At 44.1% G+C, this 18,794-nt stretch overlaps 1 protein-coding gene across 7 annotated transcripts in view; it reads left to right on the top strand.

The window, feature by feature from the left end:
* The window catches only part of MTMR14 (myotubularin related protein 14), a 66,248-nt gene that overhangs the window by 26,691 nt on the left and 20,763 nt on the right, over positions 1-18,794 (top strand). For all 7 annotated transcript variants that reach the window (XR_005774101.1, XM_040406632.1, XM_040406629.1 and 4 more), the window contains exons 10-15: positions 1,639-1,705; positions 4,220-4,305; positions 12,790-12,866; positions 13,020-13,056; positions 15,875-15,948; positions 16,310-16,368. Coding sequence is in view for 6 of the 7 variants with exons in the window: in XM_040406632.1 (XP_040262566.1) it covers positions 1,639-1,705; positions 4,220-4,305; positions 12,790-12,866; positions 13,020-13,056; positions 15,875-15,948; positions 16,310-16,368 (400 nt within the window). In the remaining variant the exon portion in view is untranslated. The remainder of the gene's footprint in view (positions 1-1,638; positions 1,706-4,219; positions 4,306-12,789; positions 12,867-13,019; positions 13,057-15,874; positions 15,949-16,309; positions 16,369-18,794) is intronic.

The raw sequence follows: 18,794 nt of genomic DNA, 5'->3' as shown, positions 1-18,794 counted from the left end.
GCGCACGTCGTACGGATCCCATACGGAGCAACTAACAAAGCCGCAGAGGAACTGACATACTTGTACCGGAGTTGTCTTCGTAGTGATGTCCTTGATTCTTGCTTTTCGGTCATATGTTTGCAGGTTCTTGATCAAGTTTTCCTCTCAAAATCCTGCAGAAGGGAGGCCCACGATTTAATCATCTTTCACCAGGCAGAATTAGGACAGAGCCCAGCAGGCAGCGGGAAGTGCTGAGCTGGCACTTGTTAGAGAGTGATTTTGAGCTGATATACATTGCACAAGCATCACCCAGGGAAGCGCCACGCAGAGAAATATATATATGTCATGAAAACACAATTACTTTTCACCTCTGCCTCTCCTTATCCAATCAAAAATACGCCTTGGGGTTCGAAAACCCTTTTTTCGTATATACTGTTAGATATTTGAGAGTGAACGGCGGGTGAGGTCCGTCCTGCAGTCCGATAGCTTAGAAGGGAGAGCCACTGCAAAGAGCGTCTCTCTGGAGAACCTAGGACCTCCATGGTTTGCATCGACAGCCCATTAATTTCAGTGGAAACTGTGTAATGCTTCATTTCCTCTGTGACGGCGCTGCTGGATAATTGAGCACTCGCTCCATCCGTTCAGATTACCGGATTCATTTAAAGGGAGTCTTTTAATGAGATGGGGCTGTCCAAAATGGACAATGCTTTAACTATTCCAAGTACATATATATTAAAGGGGTTCTCCAGGCTTTTAATATTGATGACCTTGCCTCATGATATGTCATCAATATCAGATCAACACCGGGCACCCTCGTCGATCAGCTGTATGAAGGGAAGGCTTGCGCAGTGTCCTTGTGCCGTTTCGCTCGCTGCTGCTTTGCCATAGACATAGGAGGAAGAGAGACGGCACATGCACACTGCACGCCTTCTCTTCATACAACTGATCGGCAGGGGTGCTGGGTGTCGGACCCCCGCCGATCTGATATGGATTACCTATCCTGAGGATAGGTCATCAATATCAAAAGCCTGGAGAGCCCCTTTAATATATTAAACAGTATGTTCAGTTTCAGCGGGGTGGCTAACTATCTAACGAGTGTGGGGGTCTCCTGACTGCCCCCAAGCAGATGATCTAAGCAGAACGAGGGTCGGATCTGGCCCTTTTGTCTCAATGCCCGTCCTTTTGTTCTAGTAGGAGATAAGCCACTGCCAGAGGAGTCTCCCCTTGCCATTGAAAACACATGCATTCATATATGTGTATGGGGGGTGTCGAGAGGAAGAACCAACAGTTGTTGAAGGTGTTTGCGCACCTTTAGTCTATAAGAAAGGTCGTTAACTGATAATCATCTATTTTCACTGGTGATTTAGTTGCTTGTAGTTTTTGGAAATTACCTCCCATGCATTGAATTCCTGGCACATGAGCAGAGCTGCAGTGTAAAGCAACAACCTGAGCTTGTAATGATGTAGGCGGTGGATTTCAGACTATCTCAGACACCAGTAGACAGCTCGTAGATGTTCCCTAATGGAGGACACACCCTGGGATTAGCATAGTTGGGGAGGTAATGCTGTGTATATGTAATGTGTGTGTGTGTGTGTGTGTATGTTATGTTGGTCACATTAAATTTTTAAATTATTTTTTTCATTCTTCCATTTTTTACAGAGTTGGGACTTGGTGAAGCAGACGCAGAATTACCTGAGGCTCCTCATTCACATCATCAACTGGGATGGTGAGAGTCTCTTGTCTGAATAGAAGATTTCCCTTTGAAAGTGTTGCCAGGAAAATGGAGAAAATCTGGAATGTGTAGTAAAAAAAAATGCTAAAAGATTAGGGCCGACTAACTCGAGATCCCCACCGGTAACGCTATATGTGAATGTGGATGTAGTCCACTCCTGGATGCTCTGGACAGCCATGTACTTCATAGAATTTCCAGCAACGTTCACAACTTTCAAAGTCGACCAGCAGGATCAACCCAATTAAACCAAGCGGACAGTGTGCTTGGTTTAATAAGCTTGATCCTGGCGGCATATACTTTTTAAAGTTTGATACTTTCAATATCAGTAAAAGATATAGGAGGGAAGTAGATTTAAAGTGGGTGTTTAACAATGCACCGCATGCAGACAACAATCCCGGCACATGGAATTTAATTCGGTGAAGGCTGCAATACCCTGAGCACAGCATTAAAGGGGTGGCCACCTTGCCAATGTTTTCTGTTACTCACTGTATGGTAGTCGCTGCTGCTGGTGTGCTAAGCACCTTCCATCCATATTCAGTTTTTCCAGCTCTTTTCTTCCTTGCTGGTGCTCCTGTAAAGAGTGGCTGACATCATTGTATGGCCTTTGTTGCCTTCCTGCACCCGTCCATCCGGCATTGCACTCTCCTGTCCTGTATTATACTGCGCAGGCGCCTGAACGAGGGCTTGCACAGTATGCTTCACTTGTCAGCTGCGCACAAGAACATAGGACGGGACACTGGAGGCAGAGAAGAATGTTTGTGCTGCACAGGCGCCAATTGCTCATTTCGAGGCCTGCACAGTAGAAGAACGAACAGGATGGCTCAATGCCGGATGGACAATGACGGCGGATGTAAGGGCCACTGTGGCAAAGCACACCACAGCCACTCTTTACAGGAGCAGCGCCGAGGAACAAAAGATCTGGTTAAACAGAATATGGATGGAAGGTGCTTAGCACCTCAGCAGCAGTGACCATCGTACAGTGAGTTACAGAAAAACTTTGCAATGTGGCCAACCCCTTTAAATGTAAGAAAAAGGAATCTTATATCCACCTCCAGGATGAGTCAGGTAATGGGAATTTGTGTCCTTCAGATGCTCCCTAAACATGCAGAGTCTCCGCCAGCGCTCACATGGGCCCGGCAGTGAAGTCACACATGGCTGAACCTGAAATGCAGCTCTTGGAGAGGGAGGAACGCTCTCATTTCACACTTGTTTGTGCCACCTGAGTCCGGGAGCATTGAATACATTATCAAGTACCCGGCAAAATTTTAAGAGGATGTGTTCACTTTGCTGTAATGCTTGGCCGTACCCGTGTCTGGGCACATCAATAGATAACTAGGCAGGTTACATTTGGATGGGCTACCTCTACAACTATCTGATTCCTCTGCTGTCTCCAAAGAATCCCAAAATCCACAGATCCCCGGTAGGGAAACGTCAGGTTTGACTGAAACAAGTACATCTGGGCTGATTTTAAAACCAATATACACTTTTTTTTTCACGGCTCTATTATTTTACTGCAATGCCTATGGCAGAAGCAACTTTTAATTTCAGTGTTTCCTGTCACTATGTATCTACAGCTCCTATGCAGACTTCTGCATCTCCATGGTAACAGACAACAAACAAACCCTGTGTAGTCTGATCCTGCAGTCCTGTGCTTTTTGCATTATGTTCCCTATATCCTGCTGAAATGCCAAATATATGTTAGGAAGAAGCAGGGAATAAATGGAAGGCAGTATGACTGCAATATCTGCGACCATGGAGACCTATAAGTGCATAGCAAGTGTACACACAAAATTGTTGGAAATTTTTAATGAAGACTATTTGCAGTGTTGCTGCTTTTTTCCTTGCAGACACTTCGGAGCAATAAGGAAGGTTGCGAAAGTGTACATAGCCTTTAAGCCTCTGAATGTAAAACCACTGACGGCAAGCAGTGGCTTTGAAAATGGGGAAATTGAAATAAGACGTAAAATAGAGCGTTGCATTATCATGACAGAACGGATAGATTGCTTGTGGGCAGGGGTAATAATACATGGCTGCTTTCTACTAGAAACAGCGCCACACCAGTCCATGCATTGTGGCTGGTATTGCAGCTTAGCCTCATAAAAATTAATAGGGTGGAGCTGAAATACCAGTGACAACCCATGCATAGGTGTGTCGCTAATTCTGGGAAGAATCAGCCATGTTTTTCTAATCCTGGACAACCCCTACCTTACATGCTACGCTTCAGGTCCATATTAAGTGGTTTGCAACCTCCTGGAAACCTGTAAGAAATAGAAAAACTTATAAAGACTGAGTAATATTGTGTTCACAGTGAATGGTGACATGATGCATTTGTCAGTAGGTGGCCCGGCCGCGTGAAGTTACATTACCATGTATGTAAGGTCAGTGAGCCCCAGAGAAAGGCAGAGGGCTGACCCTGAGGGCCAGGAGAATTGTAATCTGGAGTACAATTATACCTAATGAATATAAACCCGGAACTGACTTAAGGCGTTCTCTTCTCTTTCCTTGCAGATAACAGTGGGTTGCTGGTGCACTGTATATCCGGCTGGGATCGCACGCCGCTCTTCATTTCACTCCTGAGACTCTCGCTCTGGGCTGTAAGTAGATTTCTAGACATCGTTGATGCTCATTGCGCAGTCAAAAATCGTTGTGTGGTGCTGCCTGCATTGCAGTGAATGAAGACCCACACGCTAATGTGACACAGTTGCAAGGAATCCTAATCTGATGGATTTCTTGTGACTGTCATGTCGCAGCTTTAACAACTTGTTGGGGCCACAAAACAACCCCATTCACTTTCGGTAGTTGTGATGCACTGCGACCTTTGGCTGTGTGATGTTTGTGGCACCCAAAGTTGCCATGTTGCCCTAGCCTAAAGATTTCCAGGATTTCAGAATATCCAGCACAGCTGTGCTAAAGCCGTTGGTATCCGAGACTTCGTGTCACATGTGTGCAACTCCTACATCTCCACCATGAAGTTACAGAAACATCAACCAGCACCCATGGGGTTCGGGTGCCTTACCAAGTATCTGTAGATACTATGCATATCTATGCATACTAGGTTGATGCAGCGGTTTCTCCATGGTTACAGATTACAAGCGTTGTGTGACGTCTGATCCCGCAGTCATTGATTACTCTTGCTTCTTGCTGTAGAGGCATTCATAGTCAACATCTCAGGTGTTAATCACACAGAGCAGGTTATAAATGCCTGACGGTACATCTGAGCTGCAGTTTACAGACATCACGGCTTGTACTGCTTGGCCAGAGCGTGAGATGCACCAGGGGAGGGAGGCACAGGCTACAGAGAAGGGAAGGGAAGAAAGAGAAGCTGCCCATGGAAAACCAACTGACCTGTGAGCATGCAGCCCCAAAGGAAACTCTGTGAGCTCTGAACTTGCAGTTCCTCAAGGCAGGGAACACCCACTGAGCTCTAAACTTGCAGCTCCACATGAGAAACCCACTGAGCTCTGAACTTGCAGCCCCAAAGGAAAAACCCAGTGAGCTCTGAACTTGCAGCCCCAAAGGAAAAACCCAGTGAGCTCTGAACTTGCAGTTCCTAAGGGCAGGGAACACCCACTGAGCCCTGAACTTGCAGCTTCACAAACAAATTTAAAAGAGAAAGCAGATGAAGAAAATATAAGAAGTAACACAAATATTGGTCAACGATGTAGGGCATGACAAAAGTGTTGGCAGAGCTGCCTGGGGGGGAGTGAGTCAGGGGGTCGGGGGTCTCCCTACACAATACACCTTGGTACTTGCATATAGTACATATTAGTGAGTTTTCCATGGTGGCGGATCATAGGCAGGGCCACGTCATTACATCTATTATAGAGCAGTGTAGTGAGGCCTCTCACCCTCCTAGGCAGCTCTGCTATTGGTGGCAACCAGTACTGCTCAGATTCGAGAACAGATTGCTGACGACCAGTTTGTCATTCCCGGAGAACTCCTTTAATAGTGATTTTTACTTACTTGTCCCTTTTATATTTTGGTAATGTTTGCTCCCATGATGGATTATGGATTAGAGCAATTTTTCTGTATCTGAGGTAAACTTCGTGTAATTCAGCGTCCATCTTGCCGTTCTCCTACAAACTCGATCGCAGCTGGTAATAAACGTATATCTGCTCCAAACTATTTGCCTTGTAAGACTCCTTGGCGGTGCTGATGCATATAATGAGCGATGTGCTCCAGTCCTGCTGAGAGGCTGAACATCGAGCCTGCTGCGCCATTGAGCCAGTTTATATCCCTGAATGCTAAGACAAAAATGAGAAGTAAATGCAAGCTGTGAACTCGCAGTCCCGAGTACGTCTTTTAAGGGATCGCTGCTTTCCTTAATGAGAATATCGCAGAGAGGAGCTGTAAATGAAAGATTGGGAAAGTCTCAGGCAAGCATGGCAGATGAACGTGTCCTCTACCACCCAGAGGGACGTGGGGTAAAAGAGACTGCAATCGGAAAGGACTTTACTCTGCCTCTACCCCTATTCGCTGTTTTCTGTAATGAATACTACCATGTCCTGGAAAATCTTAGAGAGAACCAGTCAAGGAAATGCTGCAACTTTAAGTTGCTGCTACCTTCGAGCAGTTAAACGGGTGTTCCCCTCTGATAGAGTCTGATAGTATATTGCTAGGATATGCACTCACTTTATGTTCGGTGCGGTTCTGGCATGAATGGGGCTGCAGTACCCTGCGCAGCCAGGGTGTCGGGTGTCACTGTTCCGGGTGAAAGCAGGTAAGGGGGTGCAGATCTATACCAGCACTGGGGATTGGTGTGGGTCCCAGAGGTCCTCCAATCGGAAAGTAATGGCACACCCCAGCAAATACCACTTGAACAATGGGGCTCTCTATGAAAGGGCATGCGATTGATGCTTGGGGGTGGGGGTTCTTTTTCAGTCAGTGCCTCTCCTCCAATCAGCATTGACGCTCTGCAGCCATTTTGAAGATGCCTGCATTTAAAGGAGTTGTCCAGGGTTAGAAAAAAAAGTCTTATTATTTTTGCTGAAACGCCAAGACGGACGGGTTGTTAGGGTTGCACTGCTTATAAATTGGAGTCTAGTATATATCATTGCATGGCAACACTTCACTGTCTTGGCCTGCAGCATTTATCAGATTTTTCAAAATTTGAGGTGGCAAAATATCTTTATAACCAGTCCTGGCACCCGCAACTCTCATCTGACAGAAGGGGTCGTGGCACTCCGGCAACGACCGTGTCCTCTCCAGCGCTGCACCTTTTGTAGTGGCTGCACATGGTACTGCAGCTCAGCCCTATAGAATATAGTGCGCTGTTCCTGGTTAGCAAAGGGGATGCCACACTTGCTGGAGTGTTACAGACCTTCAGTCAGCTGATCCTGAGGGTTTTGGGAGTGGGACCCCAACTAATCTGATCTTGATGACCTATCCTATGGAATGGCCATACTAGCGCCGGTGCTGCATCAGTCGTCAGCTCTGTCTGTTAGCCTATGTACTATGTTAGCCTCTATCATTTTATGCCCTATGAGCTCCTGATGAACGGCCCGTCACAGGGCTATAAGAAACGCGTCGAGCAAGGCGTATGATTATTAGCCAGACTTAGACCAAAGCAGTAGCAAGGGTCCCGTGAGATCATAGAATCGAATACAGTGCATGGGTCTCATCTGATGCTTTAGGGACGCAAGCTATTTAATACTGGAGTGACAGCACTGGGACTGGACACAGTCAGAGTCCCAGCTTGATCACTGTTACCGCATTAGCGGTGAGGTTTTGTGACTGTGGATCAGCTCTGGCTCACTGGACACAGTACAAACAGCCAGCTGACTGTCCACTTAGTACAAACAGCCAGCTGACTGTCCACTTAAACTGTGGGGGTTGGAGAATTTCCCTGCGCCTGCCTGATCAGCTGCAGGGGACCGGCTGTTGCCGTTAGCCGGACCCCTGCTGTATGCGCCGACATCGGTGAAAACACTGATCCCGGCGCGTTAACCCCCTTTATGCCTTGGTCAGCGCTGACCACGACATAGAAGGGGTTTGCTGCGGGTAAGTGAGCCCATCGGGTCTCCGGGCTGCTGTGGCGGGGACCCGATGGGTGCGAAGGCAGCCCGATGCCGTGCAGAGGCTGCCCAATGCCTTGCACGGCATGGGGACCTGCCTTCTACGGGTGCCCAAGAGATCCAGCCTCAGGCCCGGTCTCCTAGGCAACCTGTTAGTGTATGACTCAGTGTAATACACTAACGGGCAATGCATTACAATACAGATGTATTGTAATGCATTGCAGAGAAAATCAGACCCCCAAATGTTAAAGTCCGAAATAAAGTAAAAAAAAAAAAAAAAAAATAAGTTTGTGTTTTTAATAAAAAAAATACAAAGTTTCAAGTGAAAAGTGAAAAAACGCCCCTTTTCCCCTGATTTTATAATAAAAAAATTTAAATAAAAAAGAAAAAACACACATATTAGGTATCGCCGCGTCCGTAACGGCTCTATAAATATATCACATGATCCACCCCGTCCGATAAACACCATACAAAAAATAAAATAAAAACTGTGTCGAAAAAAGCCATTTTTGTCACCTTACATTACAAAAAGTGCAACACCAAGTGATCAAAAAGGCGTGTGTCCCACAAAATGATACCAATAAAACAGTCACCTCATCCCGCAAAAAATTTGCCCCTACATAAGAAAATTGCTAAACATTATTTTTTTTGTTTCGAATATGCTATTATTGTGTTAAAGTGAAATAAATAAAACGTATCACTGCGTCCGTAACAACCAGCTATATAAAAATATCACATGACCTAACCCCTCAGGTGAACACCGTAAAAAATAAAAACCGTATCAAACAAAGCCATTTTTGTCACCTTACATCACAAAAATTCCAACACCAAGCGATCAAAAAGGCGTATGCCCCCCAAAATAGTACCAATCAAACCGTCACCTCATCCCGCCAAAAAAAGAGACCCTGCCTAAGACAATCGGTCAAAAAATAAAAAAAAGCTATGGCTCTCAGACTATGGAGACACTAAAGCATCATTTGTTTGGTTTCAAAAATGCTATTATTGTGTAAAACTTAAATAAATAAGAAAAAGTATACGTATTGGGTATTGCCACGTCCGTAACGATCTGCTCTATAAAATCATATCACATGACCTAACCCCTCAGGAGGTGAACTCTGGAAAAATAAATAAATAAAAACTTTGCCAACATTACCAATTTTTTGGTCTCCTTGCCGCATAAAGTGTAATAATGAATGATCAAAAAATCATATGTACCCAAAAAGGTACCAATAAAAATGTTAACTCTTTCTGCAAAAAACGAGCCCCTGCACAAGACGATCAGCAGAAAAAAATATAAAAAATGGCGTTCAGAAAATGGAGACATAAAAACATACTTTTTTTTCAAAAATGCTTTATGTAAAACTCAAACAAAGTAGACATATTAGATATTATTGCGTCCGTAACAAACTGCTCTATAAAAATAACACATGATCTACCCTGTCAGATGAATGTTTTAAAAAATAAAAACCGTGCCAAAACAGCCATTTTTTCCCCAAAATAGTACCAATAAAACTGCCACCTTATCCCCTAGTTTCCAAAATGGGGTCAACTTTTAGGAGTTTCTACTGTAAAGGTGCATCAGGGGGGCTTCAAATGGGACATGGCATCTAAAAACCAGTTCAGCAAAATCTGCCTTTTAGAAACCATATGGCGTTTCTTTTCTTCTGCACCCTGCCGTGTGCCCGTACATCAGTTTACGACCACATCTGGGGTGTTTTTGTAAACCACATAATCAGGGTAATAAATATTGAGTTTTGTTTGGCTGTTAACCCTTGATGTGTTAAAGAGGACCTTTCACTTGTATAAACTATGTGAACTGAGTATGCTGCCATATAGAGCGGCGCCCGGGGATCTCACTGCACTTACTATTATCCCCGGGCGCCGCTCCATTCTCCCGTTATAGGCTCCGGTACCTTTGCTCCTTAAGTTATAGTAGGCGGGTCTTCCCTTGTCCTGTGGGCGTCTCCTTCTCCTAGGCTGCAGCGCTGGCCAATCGCAGCGCACAGCTCACAACCTGGGAGAAAAAAACCTCCCAGGCTGTGAGCTGTGCGCTGCGATTGGCCAGCGCTGCAGCCTAGGAGAAGGAGACGCCCACAGGACAAGGGAAGACCCGCCTACTATAACTTAAGGAGCAAAGGTACCAGAGCCTATAACGGGAGAACGGAGCGGCGCCCGGGGATAATAGTAAGTGCAGTGAGATCCCCGGGCGCCGCTCTATATGGCAGCATACTCAGTTCACATAGTTTTTACAAGTGAAAGGTCCTCTTTAAAGAAAAAAATTGATTAAAATGGAAAATCTGCCAAAAAGTGAAATTTTGAAATTTCATCTCTATTTTCCTTTAATTCTTGTGGAACACCTAAAGGGTTAACAAAGTTTGTAAAATCTTTTTTGAGTAGCTTGAGGGGTGTAGTTTCTACAATGGGGTCATTTATGGGGGGGGGTTCCACTATGTAAGCCCCACAAAGTGACTTCAGACCTGAACTGGTCCTTTAAATGTGGGTTTTGGAAACTTTCTTAAAAATGTTAAGATTTGTTTCTAAAATTCTAAGCCTTTTAACGTCCTAAAAAAATAAAATGACATTTACAAAATGATGCCAACATAAAGTAGACATATGGGGAATGTTAAGTAATAAATATTTTATGAGGTATCACTTTCAGTTTTAAAAGCAGAGAAATAGAAATGTTAAAAATTGCTAATTTTTCAAAATGTTTGGTAAATTTGGGATTTTTTCATAAAGGTGAAATATATTGACTCAAATTTATGACTATGATAAGGTACAATGTGTCACGAGAAAACAATCTCAGAATGGCTTGGATAAATAAAAGTGTTCCAAAGTTATTACCACATAAAGTGACACATGTCAGATTTGCAATAAATGGCCTGGGCAGGAAGGTGAAAACTGGCTCGGGGTAGAAAGGGTTAAACCGTCGATTCCTTTCAGCGAGTTAGTCTATCCTATGGAATGGCCAAAAATTCCTCTAAATATGCTCAAATTGACCCATTATAAGTCAATTGGAGTACAAAATGGATCTATTATATATCCTGCAATAAAGCCAGTGTGAACACAGCCTTAAGAAGATTAGCTTACAAGTGATTGGGGCTGTGCTGTAATACCGGGCTCTGCCTAGAGGGTGGCGCTGTTTTTGGATAACGTTTTATAATTTCAGCCAACTTCTTTAAAGGATCGGTCACTTTTTATTTTTCTCACTGAATCTAAGCCATTGCCGTAAATGACAATTAAAAAGACTTGCACCTTTCCTACCAAAAGTGGTTAAATTTTCATTCTTTGGTTATGTTTTATTCTATTCTTATAATTAGATCTTTCTTTGTTCAAAAAATGACTTGTAACTCGGCTCAGAGCTGTATTCATAATTCATCAAACAATAGGAACCTTTAGAAAAGTTGTGTTCAAAGGGTAAGGTTGTGTGTGTGTGTATGTATGTATATGTATGTATAGTATAGAAGAGGTTACAGCCAGCTCACCTTCTTGTCCTGTGTAGCGGTGCATGGGGCGGACTCAAGCCAGTCCTCAATAGTAATCCACAGAATAGAAGAAAGGCTCCAGCACCAGACATAGACGTAGTAAATAATCCCGATCTTTATTCGTCACCAAAATTCAGGTAGGTACAGCAAACAGTGACACTGGCTCCCACTTATTCCCAAAGATCTATGCGTTTCGAACAGTAGTGTTCTTAGTCATGATCCTGACTAAGAACACTACTGTTCGAAACGCGTAGATCTTTGGGAATAAGTGGGAGCCAGTGTCACTGTTTGCTGTACCTACCTGAATTTTGGTGACGAATAAAGATCGGGATTATTTACTACGTCTGTCTGGTGCTGGAGCCTTTCTTCTATTCTGTGTATATGTATGTGTGTGTGTGTATATGTGTGTGTGTACAGTTACATAGTTAATACGGTTGAAAAAAAGACAAGTCCATCAAGGGATAGGGGAGGATGTACATTATATGTATGTGTATGTATATATGTATAATTACAGACGGGGATCTCCCGGCCGACATGAATATTGATTTGACACTAATTTGGATGAACTGACCAACGCGTTTTACAGCTGCTGCATTCTTAGTGGGATTTTCTAATCTTCCGTATAAACTGCCCTCCGATCCCTCGTTCTCGTCAGGACTAGAATTTTCTTTTATGCCGGCAGATTATTTATAATTTATGCTTCTTACAAGGCACTTTGTCGGCAGGTGGGTTAAGCACTGTGAAAGCGATTTCATTTATTTATATTACTTAAATAGAACTACTATATTCCTCAGCGCTTTACAGACATTAGCGTCACACTGTCCCCAATGGGGCTCACAATCTAAGTTCCCTATCAGTATGTATTTGGAGTGGGGGAGGAAACCCACGCAAACACGGGGAGAACATGCAAGCTCCGTGCAGATGTCTGTGCTCAGATTTGAACCTAGGACCTCAGCGCTGCAAGGCACCAGTCCTAACCACTGAGCCACCGTGCTGCCCATTTATGATTGCATGATTCAGCAAGAAGTCCATTTTAGCATCAAAGCAGCAGATATGTATGTGCAGGGATCAAGGGGCGTATGCCTCCTACCATGTGCCATAAAAGAAGCTACGCGGTGGACGGCATAGCGGTGATGTTGGTTTAGCACTCTGAGTACTCCTCGTTGTGCAGACCTCCATTACTCCATGTCTTCTTCCTCTGATGCCTTTATAAACTCCCACATCTATCTGATAGGATATAAACTGTAATGATTACGTCGACTCCAGATGCAGTATTCTTCTGTGGTGGTCCGTTGAGGGTCAGTTTGTACGGCCAGGGCTATTTAGGACCTGCCAGATATTTTGCTTGTAAATTTTAGTGAATGTCTACCTGATTTTTTAAGGGGTTATCTGCCGCCACCACTAGGGGGAGCAAAAGAGCTTACTGCAATCGGATTTATTATTGAATTCAGTGTAACAGGGTATGCAGTAAGCTCCTACACTCCCCCTAGTGGTGGGTGTAGGCATACTATATTTGCACTATAGTGTTAGCAGATGTAGGCACACTGCTTACTGACTTTACTGGTAATTCTGTTTATAGGACGGGGTGGTCCACAACTCGTTGGAGCCAGCCGAGATCCTTTACCTGACTGTGGCCTATGACTGGTACCTCTTTGGGTGAGTCACTTCAGTTGTTTGGGTTTTATATACAGTATATATTTCCTGTCGTTGGACATATTTAAAAAAAAAAAAACGCTTTACATTAGGGGGAATCAATGTGTGATTGCACCCCCAGTCTTGTACTCATTATGCCCTTTTGCTCACTTTCAGGCACATGTTGGTAGATCGCCTTATTAAGGGTGAAGAGGTGAGTTCTGCATATTGTTCTTTTCTATACGTTAAAGGGCATCTGTCAGCAGTTTTGTACCTATGGCACCGGCTGACCTGTTACATGTGCGCTTGGCAGCTGAAGGCATCTGTGTTGGTCCCATGTTCATATGTGCCCGCATTGCTGAGAAAAATGATGTTTTATTATATGCAAATGAACCTCTAGGAGCAACGGGGGCGTTACCATTACACCTAGAGGATCCGCTCTCTCTGCAACTGCCGCACCCTCTGCACTTTGACACGGCCAGGTAGTGTAAACATGATCACAGCTGGCTCTGTTAATCAAAGTGCAGAGGGCACTGCAGTTGCAGAGAGAGCAGAGCCTCTAGGTGTAATGGTAACGCCCCTGTTGCTCCTAGAGGCTCATTTGCATATAATAAAACATCATTTTTCTCAGCAATGCGGGCACATAGGAACATGAGACCAACACAGACGCCTTCAGCTGCCAAGTGCACATGTAACAGGTCAGCCAGTGTCATAGGGACAAGTCTGCTGACAGATGCCCTTTAGAACTTCAGTCAATTACTGCCTGACAAATACCCGAACAGTTCTGAGGTTGACAACCAGCCAGCTGATACTACGGAAGGCGGCACACGTTTTTCTGATTTTGTACTCCCTCCTCCATAACGGTAATTAGTTATTCATTGTGGACCCCTGGTTTCCAACCTATGGCTCTCAAGGTGTTGCAGAACTAAACCTCCCAGTATATTCCGAAAGTCTGCGACTATCTGAACATGCATGGAGTTGTAGTTATACAACGGTCCTAGAGCCACAGGATGGAGACCACAGCTGTGAGGAATTGTCCTTAAAGGGGTTATACAGCTTTTTTGAAGGTCAGCAGCAGCCTATCCTATCTGTTGGAAAAAAAAAAACACTTCATTCTAGTGGTCATAGAGGTTGGTGCAGTGGGGCCTGGGTGGAGAAAGGGCCTGATGCTGTACTCCTTCTCTTGCTTCCTGGCATAAGACCACCATATTTTTCTGCAGCTGCTAGTAGGGGGAGCCCAGTGCATAGAGATCTTAGAGCTCCAGTGGAATTCAGTGTAACTGTACATTTTTATGCAGTGAGCTCCCCCTAGTGGTGGCTGCAGGCAGACAGTTTTGTAATACATTCTGTGAGAGGAAGTGGAGGACAGGGAGAGATGTATCACTGTATTTATGCCAGTGGTCTGATGTAAATAAATACATTGAGACATACGGTGTTCAGAAAGCCGACCCTGTCTAAAAAAAATTACATTTGGCAAAATAATATCACAAGGAGGGAAGCCCTTACTAAGTTTTATTATGACCTCTGCATACACCCCTCCCCCCACCATTGATCCCCAATAAAGCTTTGGATGGATGCAGTTTCCTTCTTGACAATGACCTATAGGTGGCGCTGGAGAGACCTATTTTGCATAATTTTCCCAGGAATCATTGTCTTTGAGACGCTTTACTAACGGCCTCTCCATAAGAAGAGCTTGCAGTCTTCACAAGGCAGCACAGCAATGGAAACCCACCAACAGCCCATGGTAATTTCCACTACAAGTTCAGCTCTGCTATGTCGCTGTTAATTTCTCTCTCCACGTTGGGTGGTTCTGGTTGTGTTTGCACATTGCTGGTTTACTGGAAGTACATTTCTGCTGTAATTGCGTAGCGACTGCTTGTGTACGATGAAAGACGGCGCTCTCCGACAGGCAGCTGTATATAGACATTCGACGTTCTTTCCTCGATCTAATGAGCAAGATTCGTCAAAGGAAAACACTTCTTTCCACAAACCCAACCAGCATCTGTCTGCGAGCGCTCAGCAGTCGGCTGCAAAATTTTTTCATTCCCTTTCTTGTCTCCGTGTCTGCTTCCTTTTAATCATTGACGTAAACCCGATCCACGATCAGACTGCGAGCGAGAACGGGCTGCTGCTCATTTGTAGCCGTGCAAAGGCAAACCAAAGAAGAGAGGAGTTCATGCATCAATGTACATAAAGGCAGAGCTCTGGCTGGGAGTAGTAGTCCTCCTGCACCAATAACCCCACTGGCGCCCTCTGCTGTAATAAGTGCAGTTATTAGGAGACTGCGTGTCCGGTACTTGAAGAATAGACGAGATTTGTCCCCACAAGCCTGGATAGATCTCTGATGTAGCATGGAGATGGAAGTATACCAAGCCACTGCTATTGATCCCATGGTGAGGAAGGGGTACCCAACGCTGAACTCCTTTTCTGGATTCACCGCATTTTCCGGTGGCCACCACTATGGGGAGCAGAGTGCATAGAAACATAGAGATCTTTACATCTTCACTTGGGTTCAGTGGTAGCTGTATACATATGTATGCAATGAGCTCCCCCTAGTGGTAGCTGCAGGCAGACAACTTTATAATATACTGTGTGAACGGAAGCAGAATATTTAGAGCTGTATGGGGAATATTTATCGTTGTATTTATGCCACCCTTCATGGGCGGTGGTCAGATTTAGGATTCCCACCGATCCTGAGAATGAAGGGGCCACAGCATTGGTTGAAGCCTGCAGCTCCTCTGCTGTTTTTTCAGCACAGAGACATCTCAGAAACCCGGCTGTGCAGAGAACTGCAGCCAGCCCCATTTACCTGCAGAATGGGCGCAGCACTATGGGTCCTTCATTCCTATGTTCATGGGAGTTTGAAGTCAGACCCCCACAAACATAGTCGTGGCATATCCTAGCTATATACACATCACTTTAAAAGATGGGAGACCCCTTTAAATTCTTTGTACATAATTTGCTCATTAACTGTGATTGTTTTTCCTGATTTTCCGCAATTAATAACGATTCCATTTCCCTCCCCCTTCCAGATATTTTTCTTCTGCTTCAATTTTCTGAAGCACATCACTTCAGACGAGTTCTCCTCATCGGGGAGAAAAACACGGTAAGCTGACTTGCGCCTGTAACGGTAGAGAGAAAGCTGCTGACCTCGTTAGCAGAACTGGTGATGGGATATCGATGGAGGCCATGAAACCTCTAGTGTCCTGACCCAGTTTGTTTAATTTATTCTCTGCTGGAAATCTTCCCCGTCCGGGACCTGCCTCACATGGAGGTGTGTATGGAAGTGCACCGCGCAGTAAAAGAAGCAGGACCATATTATGTGTACAGTGTCAGAAATGGGGCAGGTTCCCTTTAACACTGATGTGTACATCCGATTCCATATGTGTGGGGGTGATGTGGCACCGGGCAGGTGATGGTGCAGGAACAAGGTGAATGATGGGTGTAATGATCTTTCTATCTTGCAGGCGGAAAAGTTCACAGGCGCGAGATCCTGGATTAACATTAGAAGATTTCTGTGCATTAAGTAGGTGTTGTACGTTCAGTACATGTATTTTGACTTCAGTGTCTTATTAGTGTTTTATTATATAGTTACTCAAATCAGAGAAAACCTATATGAATACAGGGACTTTCCTTTAATATGGCATCTGTGTGGTCCCATTGCTGGATTAAAGGGGTAACATAGTAGATAAGGCCGAAAAAAGACATCTGTCCATCCAGTTCGGCCTGTTATCCTGCAAGTTGATCCAGAGGAAGGCAAAAAAAAAACTGTATGCCAGTTATATATCAAGTAAGCCTCTGTCCACAAGACGGGAAGGGGGGGTCGTGATCTCGAGGTCCCAAAGGTCGGACTTTCACCGATCTAATAGTTATTCCCTTTTGCATGGGCATCTTTCAACTATATTGCATCCATGTTTAAAAGCCGTGAAAAAGGCAATAAAAAAATTTATGATTTTCATTGGATTTTTTATTTAATTTAAAAGCCCAACTCCTGCAGTGGCCTCAATGTATATGTGTGTATGTATGTGTATACATTTTATATATATATATATATATATATATATATATATATATATAGTGACTCCAGTGTAAATAACGCACCCTTTTGTGCCCCATGTAGTTATAATTGCCCCCATCTGTGCCCCAGAATAGATAGTTATAACCAGGCTGTGGAGTCGGTATGCCAAAGGTCCGACTCCTCTATTTTATCATAGTCTGACTCCGACTCCTTCATAAATGGCCAATAATTAGTAATAACAAATTCCCTGTAATAAAATGGTAATATCTGGCTTTTTCTCCCCATTATATCAATAATCAGGCTTTTTAGATAGAACATAAAGCAGATTTGTTGGAATACAATTTCTGAACAAATAACAAAATGAACAAATAACTTTAAGGGAAAGTGTCACCTGGAAAACACATAGCAAACTGGTGACATGGCTGCGTAGGGATGAAAGCGGCGAGACTGTATTGACGTCTACTGTACTTGTCAGTGGCCGGAATGCTTTTTTATTGCCGCAGTGACTGGTCAAAGAGGAGTGAATAGGGCACTTAAAGGGGTATTCCCATATTGAAAAACATGGCCGCAGGGTTCTCTTAATCCCAACCTGGGGACACCAGGGGGCTCGAGGAAGCCAAAGCGCCGGAGTTACGCAATTTGGTAACTCCCATTGACTTAAGTGACTTAGCCCCGGAAGCTATGCCGTTTTCATAACTCTCGACGGCCTTCTGGCATCCTCGGGTCTGGAGAAGGAGGCTGGAGAGAGCCCGGCAGACATGTTTTTCAAAATGAGATTGATAGAACATGAATATATTTTATTAACATTTGTAAACTTCCTAAGAGAATTTTTTGTTTAAGCTGGAGTTGGTATCTTTTTAGTCCGAATGCAACCAAAGGAAGCTCCAACTCCACAGGCCTGGTTAGAATAGTCCTCAAGTTGTGCTCCCATAAATATATTATGGCCCAAGTTGTGCCTACACACACATATATACAGTACAGACCAAAAGTTTGGACACACCTTCTCATTCAAAGAGTTTTCTTTATTTTCATGACTATGAAGGCATCAAAACTATGAATGAACACATGTGGAATTATATACATAACAAACAAGTGTGAAACAACTGAAAATATGTCATATTCTAGGTTCTTCAAAGTAGCCACCTTTTGCTTTGATTACTGCTTTGCACACTCTTGGCATTTTCTTGATGAGCTTCAAGAGGTAGTCCCCTGAAATGGTTTTCACTTCACAGGTGTGCCCTGTCAGGTTTAATAAGTGGGATTTCTTGCCTTATAAATGGGGTTGGGACCATCAGTGGCGTTGAGGAGAAGTCAGGTGGATACACAGCTGATAGTCCTACTGAATAGACTGTTAGAATTTGTATTATGGCAAGAAAAAAGCAGCTAAGTAAAGAAAAACGAGTGGCCATCATTACTTTAAGAAATGAAGGTCAGTCAGTCAGCCGAAAAATTGGGAAAACTTTGAAAGTAAGGGCTATTTGACCATGAAGGAGAGTGATGGGGTGCTGCGCCAGATGACCTGGCCTCCACAGTCACCGGACCTGAACCCAATCGAGATGGTTTGGGGTGAGCTGGACCGCAGAGTGAAGGCAAAAGGGCCAACAAGTGCTAAGCATCTCTGGGAACTCCTTCAAGACTGTTGGAAGACCATTTCAGGGGACTACCTCTTGAAGCTCATCAAGAGAATGCCAAGAGTGTGCAAAGCAGTAATCAAAGCAAAAGGTGGCTACTTTGAAGAACCTAGAATATGACATATTTTCAGTTGTTTCACACTTGTTTGTTATGTATATAATTCCACATGTGTTAATTCATAGTTTTGATGCCTTCATAGTCATGAAAATAAAGAAAACTCTTTGAATGAGAAGGTGTGTCCAACCTTTTGGTCTGTACTGTATATATATATCTCGCCCTCATATAAAATTCCCATTGCCTTC

This window comes from Bufo bufo, chromosome 9 (genome assembly GCF_905171765.1).
Source record: "Bufo bufo chromosome 9, aBufBuf1.1, whole genome shotgun sequence".
NCBI classification, from domain to species: domain Eukaryota; kingdom Metazoa; phylum Chordata; class Amphibia; order Anura; family Bufonidae; genus Bufo; species Bufo bufo.
This window is presented reverse-complemented; position numbering and strand designations above follow the sequence as displayed.